At 37.1% G+C, this 18206-nt stretch overlaps 1 protein-coding gene across 6 annotated transcripts in view; it reads right to left on the minus strand.

Annotated features, from left to right (window-relative positions):
- myt1lb (myelin transcription factor 1-like, b) overlaps positions 1-18206 on the minus strand; it is a 107139-nt gene that overhangs the window by 35705 nt on the left and 53228 nt on the right. For all 6 annotated transcript variants that reach the window (XM_083543909.1, XM_083543913.1, XM_083543912.1 and 3 more), the window contains 3 exons: positions 16864-17327; positions 9259-10347; positions 3280-3414 (listed from right to left, as the gene is read on the minus strand). In XM_083543909.1, coding sequence (XP_083400035.1) covers positions 3280-3414; positions 9259-10347; positions 16864-17327 — 1688 coding nt within the window. The remainder of the gene's footprint in view (positions 1-3279; positions 3415-9258; positions 10348-16863; positions 17328-18206) is intronic.

Raw genomic sequence — 18206 nt, forward strand, 5'->3', positions numbered from 1 at the left:
TTTAATGCTGACTTGCTGTTTAACAAGCTATTACAGTGTAACAGTGACAATCATTACAATATAATTACAAAGTTACACGCATATTATAGCTAATTCTATAGCAAATATTTCCGCTCATTGGATTTTTTTTTGTATCAAAATATCTATAGCACTTACTGAAATATTAATTGTGGATTCAAATACACTTCCACTGACCTTTAAAGAAATTTGATTTGGTTCTTTTTTTATATTTTGAAATGATCCTGTTAGTCATGTTTGATTTACAGAATTTTTTATACTATATCTATACCCATAACTGTACATAATCTATGTCATACATAAATCATATCATTTGTTTTTGTTAAGTGCCATTGTAACTTAAGTGCACTATCAAATATTTTAAAATTGTTCATTTAATTTCATTGAATTTTAAGTTAATTATAATTTTTTTGCTACTTATAACTACATAATAATAATACGCCAATTCCATGGTGCAATGACACCATAAACGTACGTATATGTGCTTTTCTAGTTCTATTCTTCTCTATATAGTAATATATAAAAATGTAAATATGATATTTTAGCTTCCATAAACAGGAACATAAAAAAGCATAAAGTAATTGAATAAAAACAAAAAATTTACACTTCGAATGGGTTATAATGTGGTGACATTTTTATGTTTTTTTATTTAGAATACTTTATAAATCCCATAGGGAAATTTCTTCGCATATCCCAGTGATGTAAGAGCACAAAGTCAGCCATGTTACAGTGCCCCTAAAGCACAGAGCATTTAGGACTTTGCTCAAGAGCCCAAAAAGTGGCATTTTTGGTGATACCAGGGCTTGAACCACTGACCTTCTGATCAATAATTGAGAGCCTCAATGACTTAGTTACCACCTTTACAAAATTATGCCATTATACCAATAGAACATATGGCGAAAAAATCAATTGACTCAAATGGGATATTAATGTACATTAAATAAAAGCACAACAATCTTTATGATTGCTGAAAGCTAATGAAATAGTCTTTAGAATTGTTAAAATTGATTCGGCAGCTGACATGAAGGATATATAGTTTTATATAAGTCTGATGTAGTCTTATGAAGGTTTCAGGTAGCCTGTAAATAAGGGTTTAGTCTGTTTTTGGTAGACACACAAGCACATACCCACACACATACACAGATTTTTAAGAGCTCTTAATAAATTGTTGTGTGCTCTTTGCCAACCCTGTGGTGTATCCAGCAGACTGAAAGGTGACCTGTTGTGAGCATGTCGAGCTATCGACAGGTCGCTGCTAAAAAATGCATTATGTGCAATGGAGCAGCTGTAGAGATGCTCTCCCCTATCAACTTGCGCTCAATAACCTGCCCGAAGAGCACAGTGTCCCGCCAACGCCGCAGCCTGCAGTGTGTTTGTCTGATACACACTCGCACACATTCACACAAGCATTGAAGCACTGACATATTATAACACATTCATCTCTAAGAATGGACAATGTATTATTAATGCCATGTCTTTATCGTCTGCTATTCATGAAGCGCAGAGACGTTTCAGGAGAAATCACGTGCAAATAATGGCCAAATTACATTGGCCTTCTCTAGTGTGTTACTGAAACCCCTATCCACGGTGAAATATATTGTCTAATTTCAAATACATTAAAAAAATCCCATTCTTGCAAATGTACTCTAAGCACTAAAATAGCTAAATATTCAACACTTTGCACACATTTATGTTTTAATTATTACGCATTTCAATTTTTTTCATTTTATTTTTTTAACTGTTGTTCCCATTATTATATTGCTTCACACTACAATGCTGATTAATTCTTGATTCTGATTGGTTAGAAGGTAATAAATCAATTTCTGAAGCAGCAACTCAGACAAATGTTCCAGCTGCAAGGCAAATCACAGGATTATATCAACTCACTTGTTCTAATACGTCATGGTTTCTATAGTAACAGCTCATTTATAGGAACTTGTATGGCAGACACAATCTAACAATAATAACCAAAAATAAGTTTTTTTTTTTTTGGTTTTGTTTTTTTAAAAAAGGCATTCATAGGCATGTATATACAGGATTTGTAAAAGGAGTCTCCAGTGTCAGAGCACTGCAGCAGTCAGTATAAAGTTTTTCACAAATGGAGAGTCTTCAGGACTTTCTGTAGCATGACAAGATGCATTTCTTTTTTTATTAAATTTAAAAGAGAGAGAGATAAGAGAGGTTGGTCTGGGAACTGTTGTATAGCTGAATGATAAAACACATTGAAATGACTTCCCAGATGTTTTAGAAAATAAAATGCAACCATAAATTTGTCATTTTTAATTAATAAAACTCTTTGGAATGTGTGTGTGTTTATTATTTTTTTTATTAGGCATCATCACACCACCCCTGCTTTGATTATTTCCTTATAACATCATGCCCTGTCATGTTTCATTTCTTACTTGTTGTTACCAAATCGTAATGAGTTTTCTCATGATCAATAAAAGCACTTCTGAGGTCCATCTGAAGATAAAGCATATGGTTGAAGTCTAAGGTCATTCCAGAGCTCGCTTGGCATCTCTTGAACTTAGAGACTGCTTCAATTCCACCTCCTGACATCTGGACACTTTTATAGGCAAATCTTTTTATGTTAACTAATTTTCTGGGCTGTCATTAAAGCTGTCAGCTCATTTGATTGCCTTCTGGGTCATTTGCTACCATAACGTGAGATCCTCTGTGTGGTTTAATGGATCGTGTAAAAGATAGTTTATAGGGAGATTTGCACAAGGTGAATGAGAGCAGCGAGTGAGCAAAAGATCGCCACCCCTTCCTGTTTACTGCCCTTACAGCAGAGATGTGAGTTTGAAAGCAGAGCCGTAATTACTACCATTCATTCAACTGGATATAATTAAAAGAAAAAAATCAAAATGTAAACCAGCTTAATAAAAGGATAAGAGATCTTCCTGAACATGTTTTCTTTGTATTTAAGTTTTATCTTACAAAATTGTACAGGCTGTTCCCAAGTTTTAGATCTAATTGTACTGAATTAAAAACAAAATAATAGTGCACCCGACTCCAAATAAGCACGCATAAGCAAAAACACACATGGCAAAAAAAATCAATAAATCCGTACAAAACAAAACCCATGCTTTTAGACACACAAAAGACACACAAAAGACAATGACAGAAAAGCACAGCACGTCTTTCTAAACCAGACAAATTTATTCTAAGCAGACTAACAGAGACACAGAGCAGGCACAAGATCCGAGCACCAAGCCTTACTAGCAGGCGGAGTGGGTATGAGGTGGGTGTGTGTCTTACTTTCTGGAGGAACTCTGTCTTTATGTGGGCAACCAGACAAGCTTCGATGGTGTGGATACAAGCCAGTCACATGGCCTGTGCCATCACAACCCGGCGTTGGGCATCGACTCTCTTTCTTCTCTGATCTTGAGGAATCTACACATGCATGCACACACAAACAAAAAAACGTTCAAGAAAGTGTAGATGGACACATTTTGTAATGCAAACAGATCAAAGTAAGTGCAGGTGATGAGTAATTAGCAGGAAGATAATTTAGTAAAGTATATCAAGACTATTTAATTAAATCTGTAACAATGATTTGTGGATCAATGGATTGTCTTAATTTGTAAATGATGCACATTCTGCTCACCTAAAATATTATTAAATGTATATGTGCTTTTAGCTGGGTTCTTAAATAGTAATGGACACCATGCATTTCTCAATATCTCTATTAAATGGTTTATAGGTATCACAATCTTTTGCTCTTGTTAGTGCAACAAAATTTATATTAAATGCAGGGCAGTCCTATCAATAATTACTGAAGATGTTGCTTAAAACAGGAAGGTAAATAAGACTGGCAGAAGCATACAGTGAAAGCCCAAGAGAGAGAGGAAGAAAGACAGATAGACAGACAGAGAATGGTGAGAAAGACACAGGGAGATGACTGATCAAATTTTTCAGCATGGTGTAACGTAATAAACGGTATCACACTGTGTTGTGCATCAAAATGAGACCAGTCAGTGGGAAAGAATAGCAAGAGCAAGATAGAATAGGAAAAAAGAGAGAATGCTTCGACAAGGAAGCAAGCGTTTAAAAATTCAGAACGTGGTTACACATGTGTAGCGTTTAATTAATACGTCGGATGTATCTACAAACTTAAATGCTACTTAGACAGCTGCTCCCGTGGAGCGGCGTGCCGGGTACAGTTTGCCGAAAAACACATATGTGTCTCAGTTACATACAATTGTTTATTGTTATTTTTATTTTTTTTTTTAACATGACCCATATTGTCAGAGGCAATTAACGATGGAAAAAAAGTCTCTCTAAAGGTTTAAAGTCGAATTTGTCTTTCAAGTGATCAGAACAGATGGAAAGTATGCAAACATGCACCAGAGGTCAGCATTCAAATTTATTGTTAGTATATTGATACACTGCCCATATCGAGCTTTTACACAAACTGACTCCCAGCCTGCTGTTTTTTTTATTATTTCAGAAGAGTAGAGGTTTGTGATGCACGTTAGACAGCACTGAATATCGACTGTAGCTTGGGACAGGCCATGCTTTGCATAGCAAATGGCCCCCATTACCATAGCATCTGGGGATAATTAATGTGCAGTCAGTGGTCCTGTCGTTCGTTATCGGTCATACTGATACTGTTCAATTTCCATCTCCGCCTTGTGCCATTTTTTTTAAGGAGGAACTCCTTCCATAACTGTCAGCCTGGCACACTTTTATAAATCATAATGGCCCCTGGTCAGGCAGCCTCTGCCGCTATCAGAGCTGAGGAGAGATGTTATCGTGACGTAATGGCTGTGCATCCCTCATTATTCTGACATTATTCCGATAGAGTCTGCCCAGTATACCAGCCCTAACGTCCTTCGGTGCAGGCTGAAATGGTCTTTTCTCTCCTTTTCATCAAGAGCTACATAGCTGTGATCAAACGACTACTCGTGTCAGCGTATAAATTGGGTGATAACAAGAATTATTAATTTGCTATAACGATACCAACACAAATAAAAAATTTTCTGCTCTGAAATGTCAGACTAATAGTGCCATATATTAGCCATGGGTTAATCAACCTTTTAGTGTGAGTGCTCTGAGATCCTGTTTTACTGATATTATTGATTTACAGAATACTTTCAGCGTTTAATTCAGTCTTAAACCTCAAATGTGTGTCATCTGCTGTATCTTTCTGATAAAATTCGCCATTTGACAGCTCTGGACTATCAGAGTCAGTCGTGTACTAGCAGGAAGTAAATCTGCCCAGAATAGGTGACACGGTTTAATTCAGTGAACACTGTTTCCGCTGCATGACCGTGGGCTTGCTCTTCAGCATTACTGCTACAGTGCATATACTCTGGGTTCTCTAGGTTTATAAATAGGTAGCTTGAATGCAGGATGCATCCTGGGGAAGAGATTTGCTGTCCTTTTAGCCCCTGCCATTTCTTATACCTGACAAGTCCAGACGCTGATGTAACAATGCTGGCCTATTTGAACAACATAAGCCACTGCTGCCTGCACTGTAGGGATGGGGGTAATCAAATTGGACGCGAATGTCATTTCCGGGGTTACAGCGACTTCTTTCTATGAGCATGTTAGTGACAGAATGTTACCACTTAAACTACAGAGCCTGGTTTTACAAAGATTTTGAATATACAGTACATGTGAGGTGGGCTTTTAAAACCCAAAAAACGTCTTTAACCTTAACCTGTACATTAATACATTTCAAATTGGACTTTTATTTGTGAAAATACATAACCTTAAACATCATGACATGCAGTGAAATGCTTTTATAAGCTGTCTGCATTAAAAAAATAAATAAAAAATTTGATAAAAAAGATAAAATAATAAAATTAACAAATACAATAGAATTTACATGATAAAAATAGGATGTCTTATTTTTTTTGCAAATGTGTGCATATTTTATTAGACTATTAAATTTTTAATGGAAAATAAAAAATTTCTGTTATTTATAATTAAGGTTAATGATAAATTAATTAAAAAGAAGTCTGTGTTGTTTGAGGTCCCTACTGTGTGATGTCTTTCATTTTCTCTTTTACCTCTTCACATCGATCTAGTTTCAATCAACTTTTTACTCATAAAACAGTTGATTTGATTTAATTTACTGTACATCATTTATTCAAAGACATGGAAAAATTTTTTTCTTTAATTGGAGCTACTCAATTCAAAAATACTCAAAATATTAAGTTATATTTAATAGAACCAAAAAAAGCAATGAGAATAAGAATGTATATTTCCCTATAGAGAAAATAAACTAAGATAAAAAAAAAGCAATATAATTCAAATAAATATAATTAACAACAAAGTGCAACTGTTCAAATTTGGCTATACAAGCTGCTTTCAGAGATTATAGGTATGCATGCATGCCAGAATACCACTCATAATAATAACTGAGATTAGAATTTAGCTGAAAATATTGGTCTGTAGAATTTGAAATTTTTAAATATCTGGTACCCCTTAAGGTTTCTTCCTAAACCGACCCTATCAATAATAGCAGGGACCCACCATAATCTCTGACCAATATCCTTCCATAATCACTAACATTACAGTAGTGTAAACCCCACACTGTTCATTTAATATGTGTTACATTAACACAAACAACCAAGACTACTATATTGCAACCCTGCACCTTGGACTTGTTTGGGAAAAATGATAATTGCACTGCCTCACTTACATTGTTATTTGCACTGCATTTCTTTACATACTCTGCACAAACTGTATAGTTAATGTCTCATCTCCATTTATTATTTTATTATTTTATTTTCGTAGGTTTTTTTTATGATTTTTCATATCTTTATAGCAACAGCACACCCAATTCCTTGTACATGCAACCCATGATTCTGATTCAGTCCATCTAAGGGAGTTTTTCCTCGCCACTGTCGCCTCTGGCATTCTCATTAGGGAGAAACTTTAAAAAAAATTATATTTATAATCTGTTTACTGCTGCAAAGCTGCTTTGGGATCTGTCCATTTTTAAAAAAGTTTTATAGAGCAGTGATTAAAAAAACCTGTTCCCTGTTGTCAAGAGCTGTGTCTCAAATCAGAAACTATGATTTTACATTCAGAATTATTTACTAATCTAGACAATATTTAAGGTCAGTGCACTTAAACTGCCCATTCTGTAGGTTTAAATACTACATGACGTTTTGTTAGTAGTACTCAACAATGTCCTATAACATTATATACATGTTTAATTTGAAACCTTATTTGGTTGAGAGAACTGAGGAATAAGGTGCTATACTGCCGTGCTGTTTGCATTGGTATTGTACCATAAAAATGTGTGGTATTGATTTGTGAGTATGTGCAGAAGCGAAAGCCATTTTGTGTCTTATGTATGTGTAGGTAAAGAACTACCTTTAATGGATTCACTTCATAAATGGTATAAATACCAACTGACAAAATATATGTGATGCATTCACACTGTCACATACAGAAGATATGGCATTGGGCAACATTATAAAATGTGAATGAAATTTTTTAAAGAAATTTATTGAAAAGAAAAAAAAAAACTCACTGGATTAATAAAAAATTAATGAATTAAACAAAACGAAACCTCTTCAATAAGAGCGACAATAAGGCTTGGGTTTATTACATGCTGTGACTGACATTTACCTTAGGAACAGAGCCTGCAGAGTGATATGGATGCTTATGATTTAAATTACTGTAACTTGTGTTTAAGATGAAAAAAAAATTTATTTCAGAAAATCCTTTTTTTTTTTTTTTTTTTTAGAACAATACATTGCAGCCAAAATTCATTTCACAAAGTTAAGGATTTTCCAAATACACAAAAAAACAATATAAAATTCATATAAGAAGTATCTATAACATCATTTTTATGTATCTGAATCAGGAACGGGTGATATACTGTATTGGAAATAAATGTTCGAAGTACAGAAGAAAATGTGGATTGGGCAAAGAACAGTATGCAGTCTGTGTTGATTTGTTTTTATGTTTTGTATGTTTAACAATGGCCTATTATGTTGTTTTTTCATAATCGTATCTTCATTTCTTTCTGGTGGAGTTTAGTGCTAGCGCTTGCACGAAAGCAGCTTTAACACACCTTTTCCTGAGCACTGAAAAGTTATTAAAGGCAACACCTTGTGTTTGTCACAGTTCATGAACAGCTCTGTACCTAACTCACTTGTTAGGGAGGAAAGAAGACGTAGCCGTACACTATTTCTATCTAGCAAGCTGCAAAAACCCTTGTCTGTTGCTAATGGATTTAATGTTCAACATTTCTTATATGTATTTATATAATACTGTACTATTATAATTTGTAATAATAAAAAATTAAAATAGCAAACTGTCAGGCTAATAATATTTTAAGAGCAATAATGGTACAGGTGTAGTGTAAAAATTACAGAGACCAACACTATAAGATTTGATTATAGACCATGATATCATTTTTGAAGAGATTCTTGTTAGCACTAGCTTTTTTTTCACCACATTTGCTGCTAACATTTAGCAACAGACATTTCACTTAATTGAAGTAATTGAAAGACAATATAGTAACAGAGCCCAACAACGAGTGAAGAATGTATTGTAGCAGATTCCGCAGGACAGTCTTATCCAGTCATTTTATTTATGTAAATTATGTAGCTGAAGGAAGCTCATCCAACCACAGACTAGCTACAGACCTAAAGACAATAGATCAGAGAGAGAAGAGTTTTCAAAAACTTTCATATATATGTTTTTATTATTTGTTTTCATTTCTTTACACTCTCAGATCTGAGTAGCAAACCAACAACAGGACTTGCTTGAAAAAGAGTTGATGATAAGATAACCGTGTTTAATGATACATTTTTCATTTTAGTTTCTTAGTTTTTGCCGCTAGTCAAATGTAATACCATGAAGCACCACTACGAAACAAAACGGAAGTATTTCAAAATTGTGTTATATAAAGCCAATAAGGTAATCAATAATGGTTAAACATTAGTCATGCTAGTTCCTCATCTAGACCTTTGCAAGCAAGGAATTTTTATGTGACTGTCCTGAAACCCACTGAGCTATAGAATCACCTGACAAAATGTGCTTCTCTATTCTCAGCTGAAGCATTTTTTTGTTTAATTTTGCTTTGTATGATTTGGTATAGGTATTACACTGATATATACACTGATATTCTGATGTATGAAGCAAAAAGATCACCATACATGGATTAGCTGCTTACTAGCAAAAACACTTAAGAAACACAGCCTTACATCATCACCAGCTATTTTACAGTGTCTCACAACTACTCTTCTGAGTAAAATGCTCACCCACCTTTATGATAGTAGGGCTTCTTGAGGCCATCGTGATGCAGCCTGGCTTTACGCTCCTCTGCACAGCTGAGCCTTAGACCGTGATTCTCTTCGTGGAGTTGTAATCTGTCTCTCCTGGCTGCCTCTGAGGCCATTTTGTCCCTCATTGCCTTGGCCCGCTCAGACTCCAATGCAATGGCCTTTTCGAGTAGCGACAGGTTGCCCTTGGTCATGTCAAAGCCATCCTCCGAGCGGTCTGAGGTGATTGACGTGGTGTCTTCATCTCTGTAAGCGTCGTACTCCCTGGCACAACTGGACAGAGCTTTTGAGCGTGGACTGAGCTGCTCCTCCAGCTTCATCAGGTTGACCATGTCAGAATAGTTGCGCTCCAAAACACGCCGTTCCTCTGAGTTCTGTTGCTGATGGCATTCTCCATAGATGTCATGGTGCAGCAACGTGTCTTGGTGCCCCTCCTGACCTTGGTTGAGGCGCTCTGACGGCTTTGTTTCGCTCAATTTGCGCGCCAGGTCAAAGCACTGATTGCGTAGACACTCCAGACTGCTCAGGCATACCTCCTCATCGCTTTCCTCAATCAGCTGTCCATTGCTAGTGGACTTGTTTTGTGCACAACTGCCACTAGTACCATTACACACATAACTGCCAAAGCCGTTTATGTTGCCGCAGCCCTCATTTTTCACTCCATTTTCCTGATACGTGCTTTCTTCGAGGTTGTCAGAGAGCACAGCTCCATGACCCTGGGCCAGCAGTTTCAGAGAGTCTACAGTCTCTTTGACTACATCACTATCTACATCAAGGCTCAGCTCACTTTTCCTAGTGCCACTGTCACCCTCCTCATACTCATCTTCCTCCTCCTCTTCCTCCTCATCTTCCTCTTCCTCCTCCTCCTCTTCCTCCGCACCACTATGGGAGGAGTTGCTGTTCATCTCGGACTCGGTCATGGCTCGGTAAGCGGCGTCCTCTGCAATCTTGCCCAGGTTGAGCAGAGACTTAGCCACCAACTCATCATAGTTGTCATATTCGTCATTGTTGTTATCGTCCTTCTCCACCATGGAGCTGGGTTTGGTGTAGGTTCCGTTTACCTGATTGCCAGCTGTGAAATACGGGGAGTAAAATGTATTATGTTTTGTTTTGAAAAACAATTTGATTAACAAAAACTTTTATTTGAATCCAGAATCTAAATTTCAATCAAGTACAGAGCTTAGAAGGTACTAAAGAAGGGTCACCAATCAATATAGGCAAAACCAAGAGCCAAGAGCTTACCATACAATATATTATTTCTAGCAGTATTGCTTTCCGCTAAAACCACTATAAAATAATAAAAATTATATTTGTCCTATATAGTGTGGATCTTTATTCCTACAATTAAAACAGGAAAATTGTCAGTATCTGAAATATTTGTTTGATGACATATTCCCATGTTATGTATTTATAAAATTAATGTTCATAATGCGATAGATTTATATACTAATTATGTCTAATCACAATATAAGCACAAGCATGTTGTGTAAAAGGTGGAAAGGTGAGTTTCTCTGCAAATTGTGACCTTTAAAGCCCTTGATAAGCCTTGAGGTGATTTGCTTCATTACGATCAATGACAATGTCAAACTATATTGATCTCTGTAATTTGGTGAGATCTTTTGTGGGTGGAGCTGAATATTGAAGTATTGATTTGATAAGAACTGATTTATTGAAAAGTAAATCAGTTACTATATTTGAATAAGGCTTTGGTATATTTATATGGATTTCTATTAAGCTTACACTGGTTGAAATGCTGGATTAAATAAAATGTTGCTGTGCATCGTTCTGTAGTAGCTTAGTTACATTTACTATGTTGTTTTTGCAGTTAAGACTTGGATGAGGAAGCATATTTATAGTGTAGCAGTGTGTAAATAATGTAAATCAAACACTAAAGTAAATAATGTTATCTACTTTTTATGTCTGTGTTAGGGGGCAGTAATGGATGGTTTTTTAACCCAAATAGTTTTGACAATTCCCATGTCAGTGCATTTTAAAAGCCACAGTCTTTTGTATCATTTTACACATATCATCACAGAATCAAAAATAGTCAAAGCGCACCAAACATGTCTAGCACCCAACCACAACACCCACCATCACACACACACACACACACACACACACACACACACACACACACACACACACACACACACACACACACACACACACACACACACACACACACACACAAATTGACATTAATCAGCAAACTGCGAATTACATGTTATTGTAAAAAAAGTGCGCATTACAATATCAGTCATCAAAGTGTGCTCCAAAGACTGATTGTAACATACAGATTGATTTCAGTGCATACTTTGCTCAGTATTTGTCAAATCAGAGATTTAAAGGTATAATGCTAGGCGTCAAAATGGTTTGGACACCGAGACACCTGGTGGAAACAGTCGGATTTAAACGTGCCATGGAAAAGCAATTTGAAGTGCAATCAAGGTACACAAAGGAGACTGGAAGTGAAACAGATTGAATAGGAAGCAGGCAGCAAAGCTGAATTGAAGGGATTAGGAATGCTACGATGTGCATGCCATTGAAAATGGTAACAATGACACTTCACTTACAACTAAGGGATGGGAATCTTTTGTCACTTTTCTTAGCTTTTGCCTGTAGATGGCAACAGCCTAGAATAGTTGATACTGTACAAGTAATATATTATGACAAAAGTCGAATCCCGTGGAGGATGTAAGCAATTATGCAGGACACAAACATCTTCAGTGTTTACTCATCAGTACACTCCGCTCTGCACATCATAAAGCATTAAAGCAAAACTGTGTAGGATGCACGGCTCATAGTTAGGCATGAAGCCAATGTCAGGTCTGATTGGGGACTGGCTGAATCAATGCTTGTGTCCAGTGTGATGCCCAGAGTGTCTGCAAGAAAAGAAATGTTATTCATCTAATCATGTGCCTGTGTAGAAGTGCAAAACACACCCACTCATACAGACCCTTTAGACTTCATGACCACGAGGATGAGGTCATCCTGTTCTACTATCTACTAATGTAATTTCACACTGACTATAAAATATAGATTCCTGGAAGACTTTTGTCTGCCATGGTTACTTAGCATCATGGCAATGATGTTTCTTTTGTTCTTATGAAAGGAGAACTACAACAAACTCTGTATATAAAAGTCTGTATATAAACATCTAAAACCTTTGAGGGAACAATTTCCCTCTAATAAATTACAGTTATATTTATATTAAATACATGATCTTCAATGTTGCAAAAAATTTTTATTTTTTATTTTATTTTTTTTTTTAAATATACACCAACCAGGAATAACTTTATGACATTATAACATTATGGCTGCTGAAGTGAATAACACTTTAGCAGTCAACATGGCATCATGGCACCTGTTAGTGGGTGGGATATATTAGGCAGCAAGTGAACATTTAGTCCTTAAAGTTGATGTGTTGGTATCAGGAACAATGCGCAAGTGTAAGGATTTGTGTGAGATTAAAGGACCAAATTGTGATGTCTAGACGACTGGGTAAGAGCATCTCCAAAACTGCAACTCCCGGTTGTTCCCGGTCTGCAGTGGTCAGTATCTATCAAAAGTGGTCAAAGGAAGGAACACTGAGAGCGAAGGTTGGCCTGTGTGGTCCGATCCAACAGACGAGATGAAGACAAGATACTGTATGTAGCAAAAGGGAACCAACACAATATTAGTCAGTTTGCCATAAAGTGATACCTGATTGGTGGCCATAAAGATATACCTAATCTGTGTGTTTACTTGCATTATAGTGTTCAGCTTTCACAAACAGCCTGCTGACAGTGACACCAGTCTCATTTCAACTCTACAACAATGCAGCAGAGCTTTAATCATTTAGTCTGTCCAGCTCTACCACCTTTTCATCTCTGACCAAATAGATCAGCTTCCAAAAATTCAACTTTGATTCTAACGCCATCAACAACACCATCTTGCTTGTCTAGTCATCCTGTGGTTTTCCAACTCAGTACAGCTTACTGGGGATTTCTCTTTAACATGATGGTGACCATCACAAGACAATTGTGAGTGAGAAGCCCTTGTTCTTTTGTTTTAAAGAGATGACAGCAAAAACTTGCCTTGTGTTGGAATCATTGAAAATGTAATCCTACTGAAACGGTTCTCTTATTATCCCGCTGTGCCATCAGCATGGCAACCGTGTATGTATTTGCATTACAGGAACAATGAAGATGTGCATTGACCAAATCACTAATATTTTATGTATTTTAATATAAACATACACTATATCAGCAAATGTTTGAGGACCACTGACAATAAGATTCATATGTATTTTTTTAACATCCGATTCCATATTTAGTCTACATTTGCTGTTCTGATAACCTCCAATATTCTGGAAAGATGTTTCATTAGATTTTGGAGTGTGCTTATGGAGATTTGTACTCATTCAGTCACAATGTTAGTATGTTCATTAAGTCAGGTACTGTTGTAGTGTGAGGAGTCCTGGGGTGCAGTCAGCATTCCAGTTCACCCCAAAGATGTTCAATAGAGTTGAATTCAGTGCTCTGCAGCCGGGTACTTAAGATATTAAGTCTCCATCTGAACCATATTTTCATTTAGTTTAAATTGTGCACAGGGGCATTGTGCACAGGTTTGGTCTCCAAATTCAAGGAAGGAAAAATAAAATTATACCACACCCAAAGACGTCCTGTACAATTGTGTGCCCCCAACTTTGTGGTAACAGTGTAGTGAAGAACTACATACGGATGAAAGAGTCAGGTGTCCCAAAACCTTTGTCCATATTGTGTTTTTGATGTATTTCAAAAATACTTTTTAATCATGAAAATCAAGGAACTGCTTGACTACTTATTTTGTTTTATTGGAAAACACATGCTGCTAAGTCTCAATAATATAAAAGTTGAGGTTATATAGTTTGTTAGAAAAAAGATAAGACACATAAAGCCCATAAGTCTTTGTGAATGCAAAGAACCTTCACAGCACCTGGCACAAATACAAAATGAGTGGCCAAAAAAAAGCAAAGGTTCACTGAAACCAGCAGAAAGTTTAAATAGCAATGTTACAATATACAGTGGGTACGGAAAGTATTCAGACCCCCTTAAATTTTTCACTCTTTTTTATTTTGCAGCCATTTGCTAAAATCATTTAAGTTCATTTCTTTTCCTCATTAATGTACACATAGCACCCAATACTGACAGAAAAACACAGAATTGTTGACACTGTTGCAGATTTATTAAAAAAGAAAAACTAAAATATCACATGGTCCTAAGTATTCAGACCCTTTGCTCAGTATTTAGTAGAAGCACCCTTTTGATCTAATACAGCCATGAGTCTTTTTGGGAAGGCTGCAACAAGTTTTTCACACCTGGATTCAGGGATCCTCTGCCATTCCTCCTTGCAGGTCCTCTCCAGTTCTGTCAAGTTGGACGGTAAACATTGGTGGACAGCTATTTTTAGGTCTCTCCAGAGATGCTCAATTGGGTTTAAGTCATTGCTCTGGCTGGGCCATTCAAAAACAGTCACGGAGTTGTTGTGAAGCCACTCCATCGTTATTTTAGCTGTGTGCTTAGGGTCATTGTCTTGTTGGAAGGTAAACCTTCAGCCCAGTCTGAGGTCCAAAGCACTCTGGAGAAGGTTTTCGTCCAGGATATCCCTGTGCTTGGCCGCATTCATCTTTCCCTTGATTGCAACCAGTCGTCCTGTCCCTGCAGCTGAAAAACACCCCCACAGCATGATGCTGCCACCACCATGCTTCATTGTTGAGACTGTACTGGACAGGTGATGAGCAGTGCCTGGTTTTCTCCACACATACCGCTTAGAATTAAGGCCAAAAAGTTCTATCTTGGTCTCATCAGACCAGAGAATCTTATTTCTCACGATCTTGGAGAACTCCATGCGGGTTTTCATGTGTCCTGCACTGAGGAGAGGCTTCCGTCGGGCCACTCTGCTATAAAGCCCCACTGGTGAAGGGCTGCAGTGATGGTTGACTTTCTACAACTTTCTCCCATCTCCCGACTGCATCTCTGGAGCTCAGCCACAGTGATCTTTGGGTTCTTCTTTACCTCTCTCACCAAGGCTCTTCTCCCCCGATAGCTCAGTTTGGCCGGTCGGCCAGCTCTAGGAATGGTTCTGGTCGTCCCAAACGTCTTCCATTTGAGGATTATGGAGGCCACTGTGCTCTTAGGAACCTTAAGTGCAGCAAAAAAATTTTTGGAACCTTGGCCAGATCTGTGCCTTGCCACAATTCTGTCTCTGAGCTCTTCAGGCAGTTCCTTTGACCTTTATGATTCTCATTTGCTCTGACATGCATTGTGATCTGTAAGGTCTTATATAAACAGGTGTGTGGCTTTCCTAATCAAGTCCAATCAGTATAATCAAAAATTTCTGGACTCAAATGAAGGTGTAGAACCATCTCAAGGATGATCAGAACAAATGGAGAGCACCTGAGTTAAATATATGAGTGTCACAGCAAAGGGTCTGAATACTTAGGACTATGTGATATTTCAGTTTTTCTTTTTTAATAAATCTGCAAAAAGGTCAACAATTCTGTGTTTTTCTGTCAGTATAGGGTGCTATGTGTACATTCATGAGGAAAAGAAATGAACTTAAATGATTTTAGCAAATGGCTGCAATATAACAAAAAGTGAAAAATTTAACGGGGTCTGAATACTTTCCGTACCCACTGTATATAATATACAATACATATAATATACAATACAAGGTTCAATGTCTAATTCAAGTCAAGTTTCAAGTTTATTTATATAGCGCTTTTCACAACAGACATTGTCTCAAAGCAGCTTAACCATAAGATTAACCATATTTGAGCGTATACATAAATAAAAACACAGGATTTTGGAAATTTTGGTAACTACTGGCAAATCTCTGGTATAGTAGGAAAATAACTGTTTCCAGAACATGTTATAGAAAACCTTTAGAGTGGTCAACGAAACAAAGAGAAAACCATATTGTATTTTTTTATTCCTTACACAATTCTGCATTCACTTTAGCTAAGCTACCAGCTAGCTACTTAAACTAGTCCAGCATGCTAGTATCTGGTTTGCAGGTAAATGTAGAGTAATTTTGTATTGTATTTCTTGTATTTGCACTGCATTTGTACAGCACTACCTGTGATTGCTGCTTTTGAGTCTGACAAAACAGGGCATCATACTACCGGAAGTAAGTGAGTGTGTGGGACGCATTGGTCTGGAGGTGCTCTTTTTAGTCTGCTGCTGTGACTGAAGGTTGCAGCAAAAGCATCCAAATGCACCTCAAATTACGGTGACCTTCCTTCAAAGAGCACGAGCAGGCAATTCTGCCTCCCTCTGGACCCTTTTCTGGAGCACAGCATGTATAACTTTAGTTTCAGCCAAATTCAGAGTGATTGAATACTGAACTAAATATATTCTCAAAACTTAATAGCTTATATTAGTTGCTTATTTAGACTTTTTCTCCCAGAATTTCTAATATATATATATATATATTATTATATTAACCAAATATAGATTATAAATATATTCTCCAGTTTTTCCAATTATATTTCATCCATCCAAGTTGAACTGCTTAATCTGCAATGTTTACCATATATAATATAGAAACATTAAAAATGGGGTTGTACCTTGATCCTGATTGTTCTGCAGTTCCTCATCCTCCTCCTCCTCCTCCTCCTCTTCTTCCTGTTCGTCCACATCTTCATCATCCTCATCCTCCCCCTCCCCTTCCTCAGCCTCTTCTTCTTCTACAACATCCTCGTCTTCTTGCTCCATTTCTTCCTCCTCTCCATTCTCCACCTCTCCATCGTCCTGCTCCACATGTTCCTCATTGTCCGTGTACTCCTCCTCAACATCCTCCTCTCCTTCGGCTTCTCCATCGTCCTCCTCCTCTTCTCCCTCCACCTCCTCTTCCCCTGCTTCTTCTTCATGCTCTTCTTCCTCGTCTTTCTCCTCCACCATGTCTGTGTGGTAGCAGTCATCCATGGGCTGCTGCTCTGTGTGTGTGTGAAAGGCCTTCCTCTTGGCCATGGGCTCTAGGGGTAGTCTGTCCTGTGTTCTCCTCTTCTTGGCCACAGGGCAGCCGTATACACTGCATGGGGAGAGATAAGAGAGAGCCAATTAAACAGCTGGCCTGCTTCGATTCAGTCTCTCCCCCGGTCTCAACACACCATGTCATTCAAGCCTGTCACAGGCTATTTTTAGAAGTAGCCAAATCTAACGTGATGAAGGGAAAACAGGGAGTGGGATACTACCAATTACTCATTATGCAGTATAAAGCTGAGACACTGAGACACTTTAAAGCTGAGACACTGCATAAAACATCATTGATTTGCAGAAGTTGTAAATGTGTTTGTTATGGTGGTGTGATGCAATGATACTATATGTATCATTGCATCTGTTTAGTGCTCCAGATATTCGTATCTAAATTTGGATTGCTCCCCAAAATGCATGACCTAACCTAAAATATGAACTCTATGAACTACTCTATGCTCCCGAAAAGAATAGAAATACCGGCATTGTCTATATTTTTTGGCTCCTCAACATAAGCTATAACAAATACCCACAAATGCTGTTTTTTCTGATTATTTTGTTTGCAACTTTCTATGATATATAATAATAAACGGAGTTGATTTAATTTCTTAATATATAAACAAACTAGTAGCTTATTTTTAACAATCATTATCATGACCAGGCAGTTACTAAAGATAAATGAAGGAACACAATAAATGCATTATATTGATGTTATTGACTGTGGTCTTTGTTTGTCCTGTGAGATTCGTATCTGATCACGTGCTCACACCACATTAAATAAAAAATTTCCTGCTCACATTACTGTTATTGATGTGTTTTACGGGTTCAAACTGGTGATACACATCTCATGTTTTAACCAGATTCCCTGTGTTACTTTGAAAGATGAACAGTCCCCCTCGTAGTTGCATCCACTTAGAACATTTAAAACTGTCCAATG

Source organism: Silurus aristotelis (genome assembly GCF_946808225.1).
Source record: "Silurus aristotelis genome assembly, chromosome: 6".
NCBI classification, from domain to species: Eukaryota; Metazoa; Chordata; class Actinopteri; order Siluriformes; family Siluridae; genus Silurus; species Silurus aristotelis.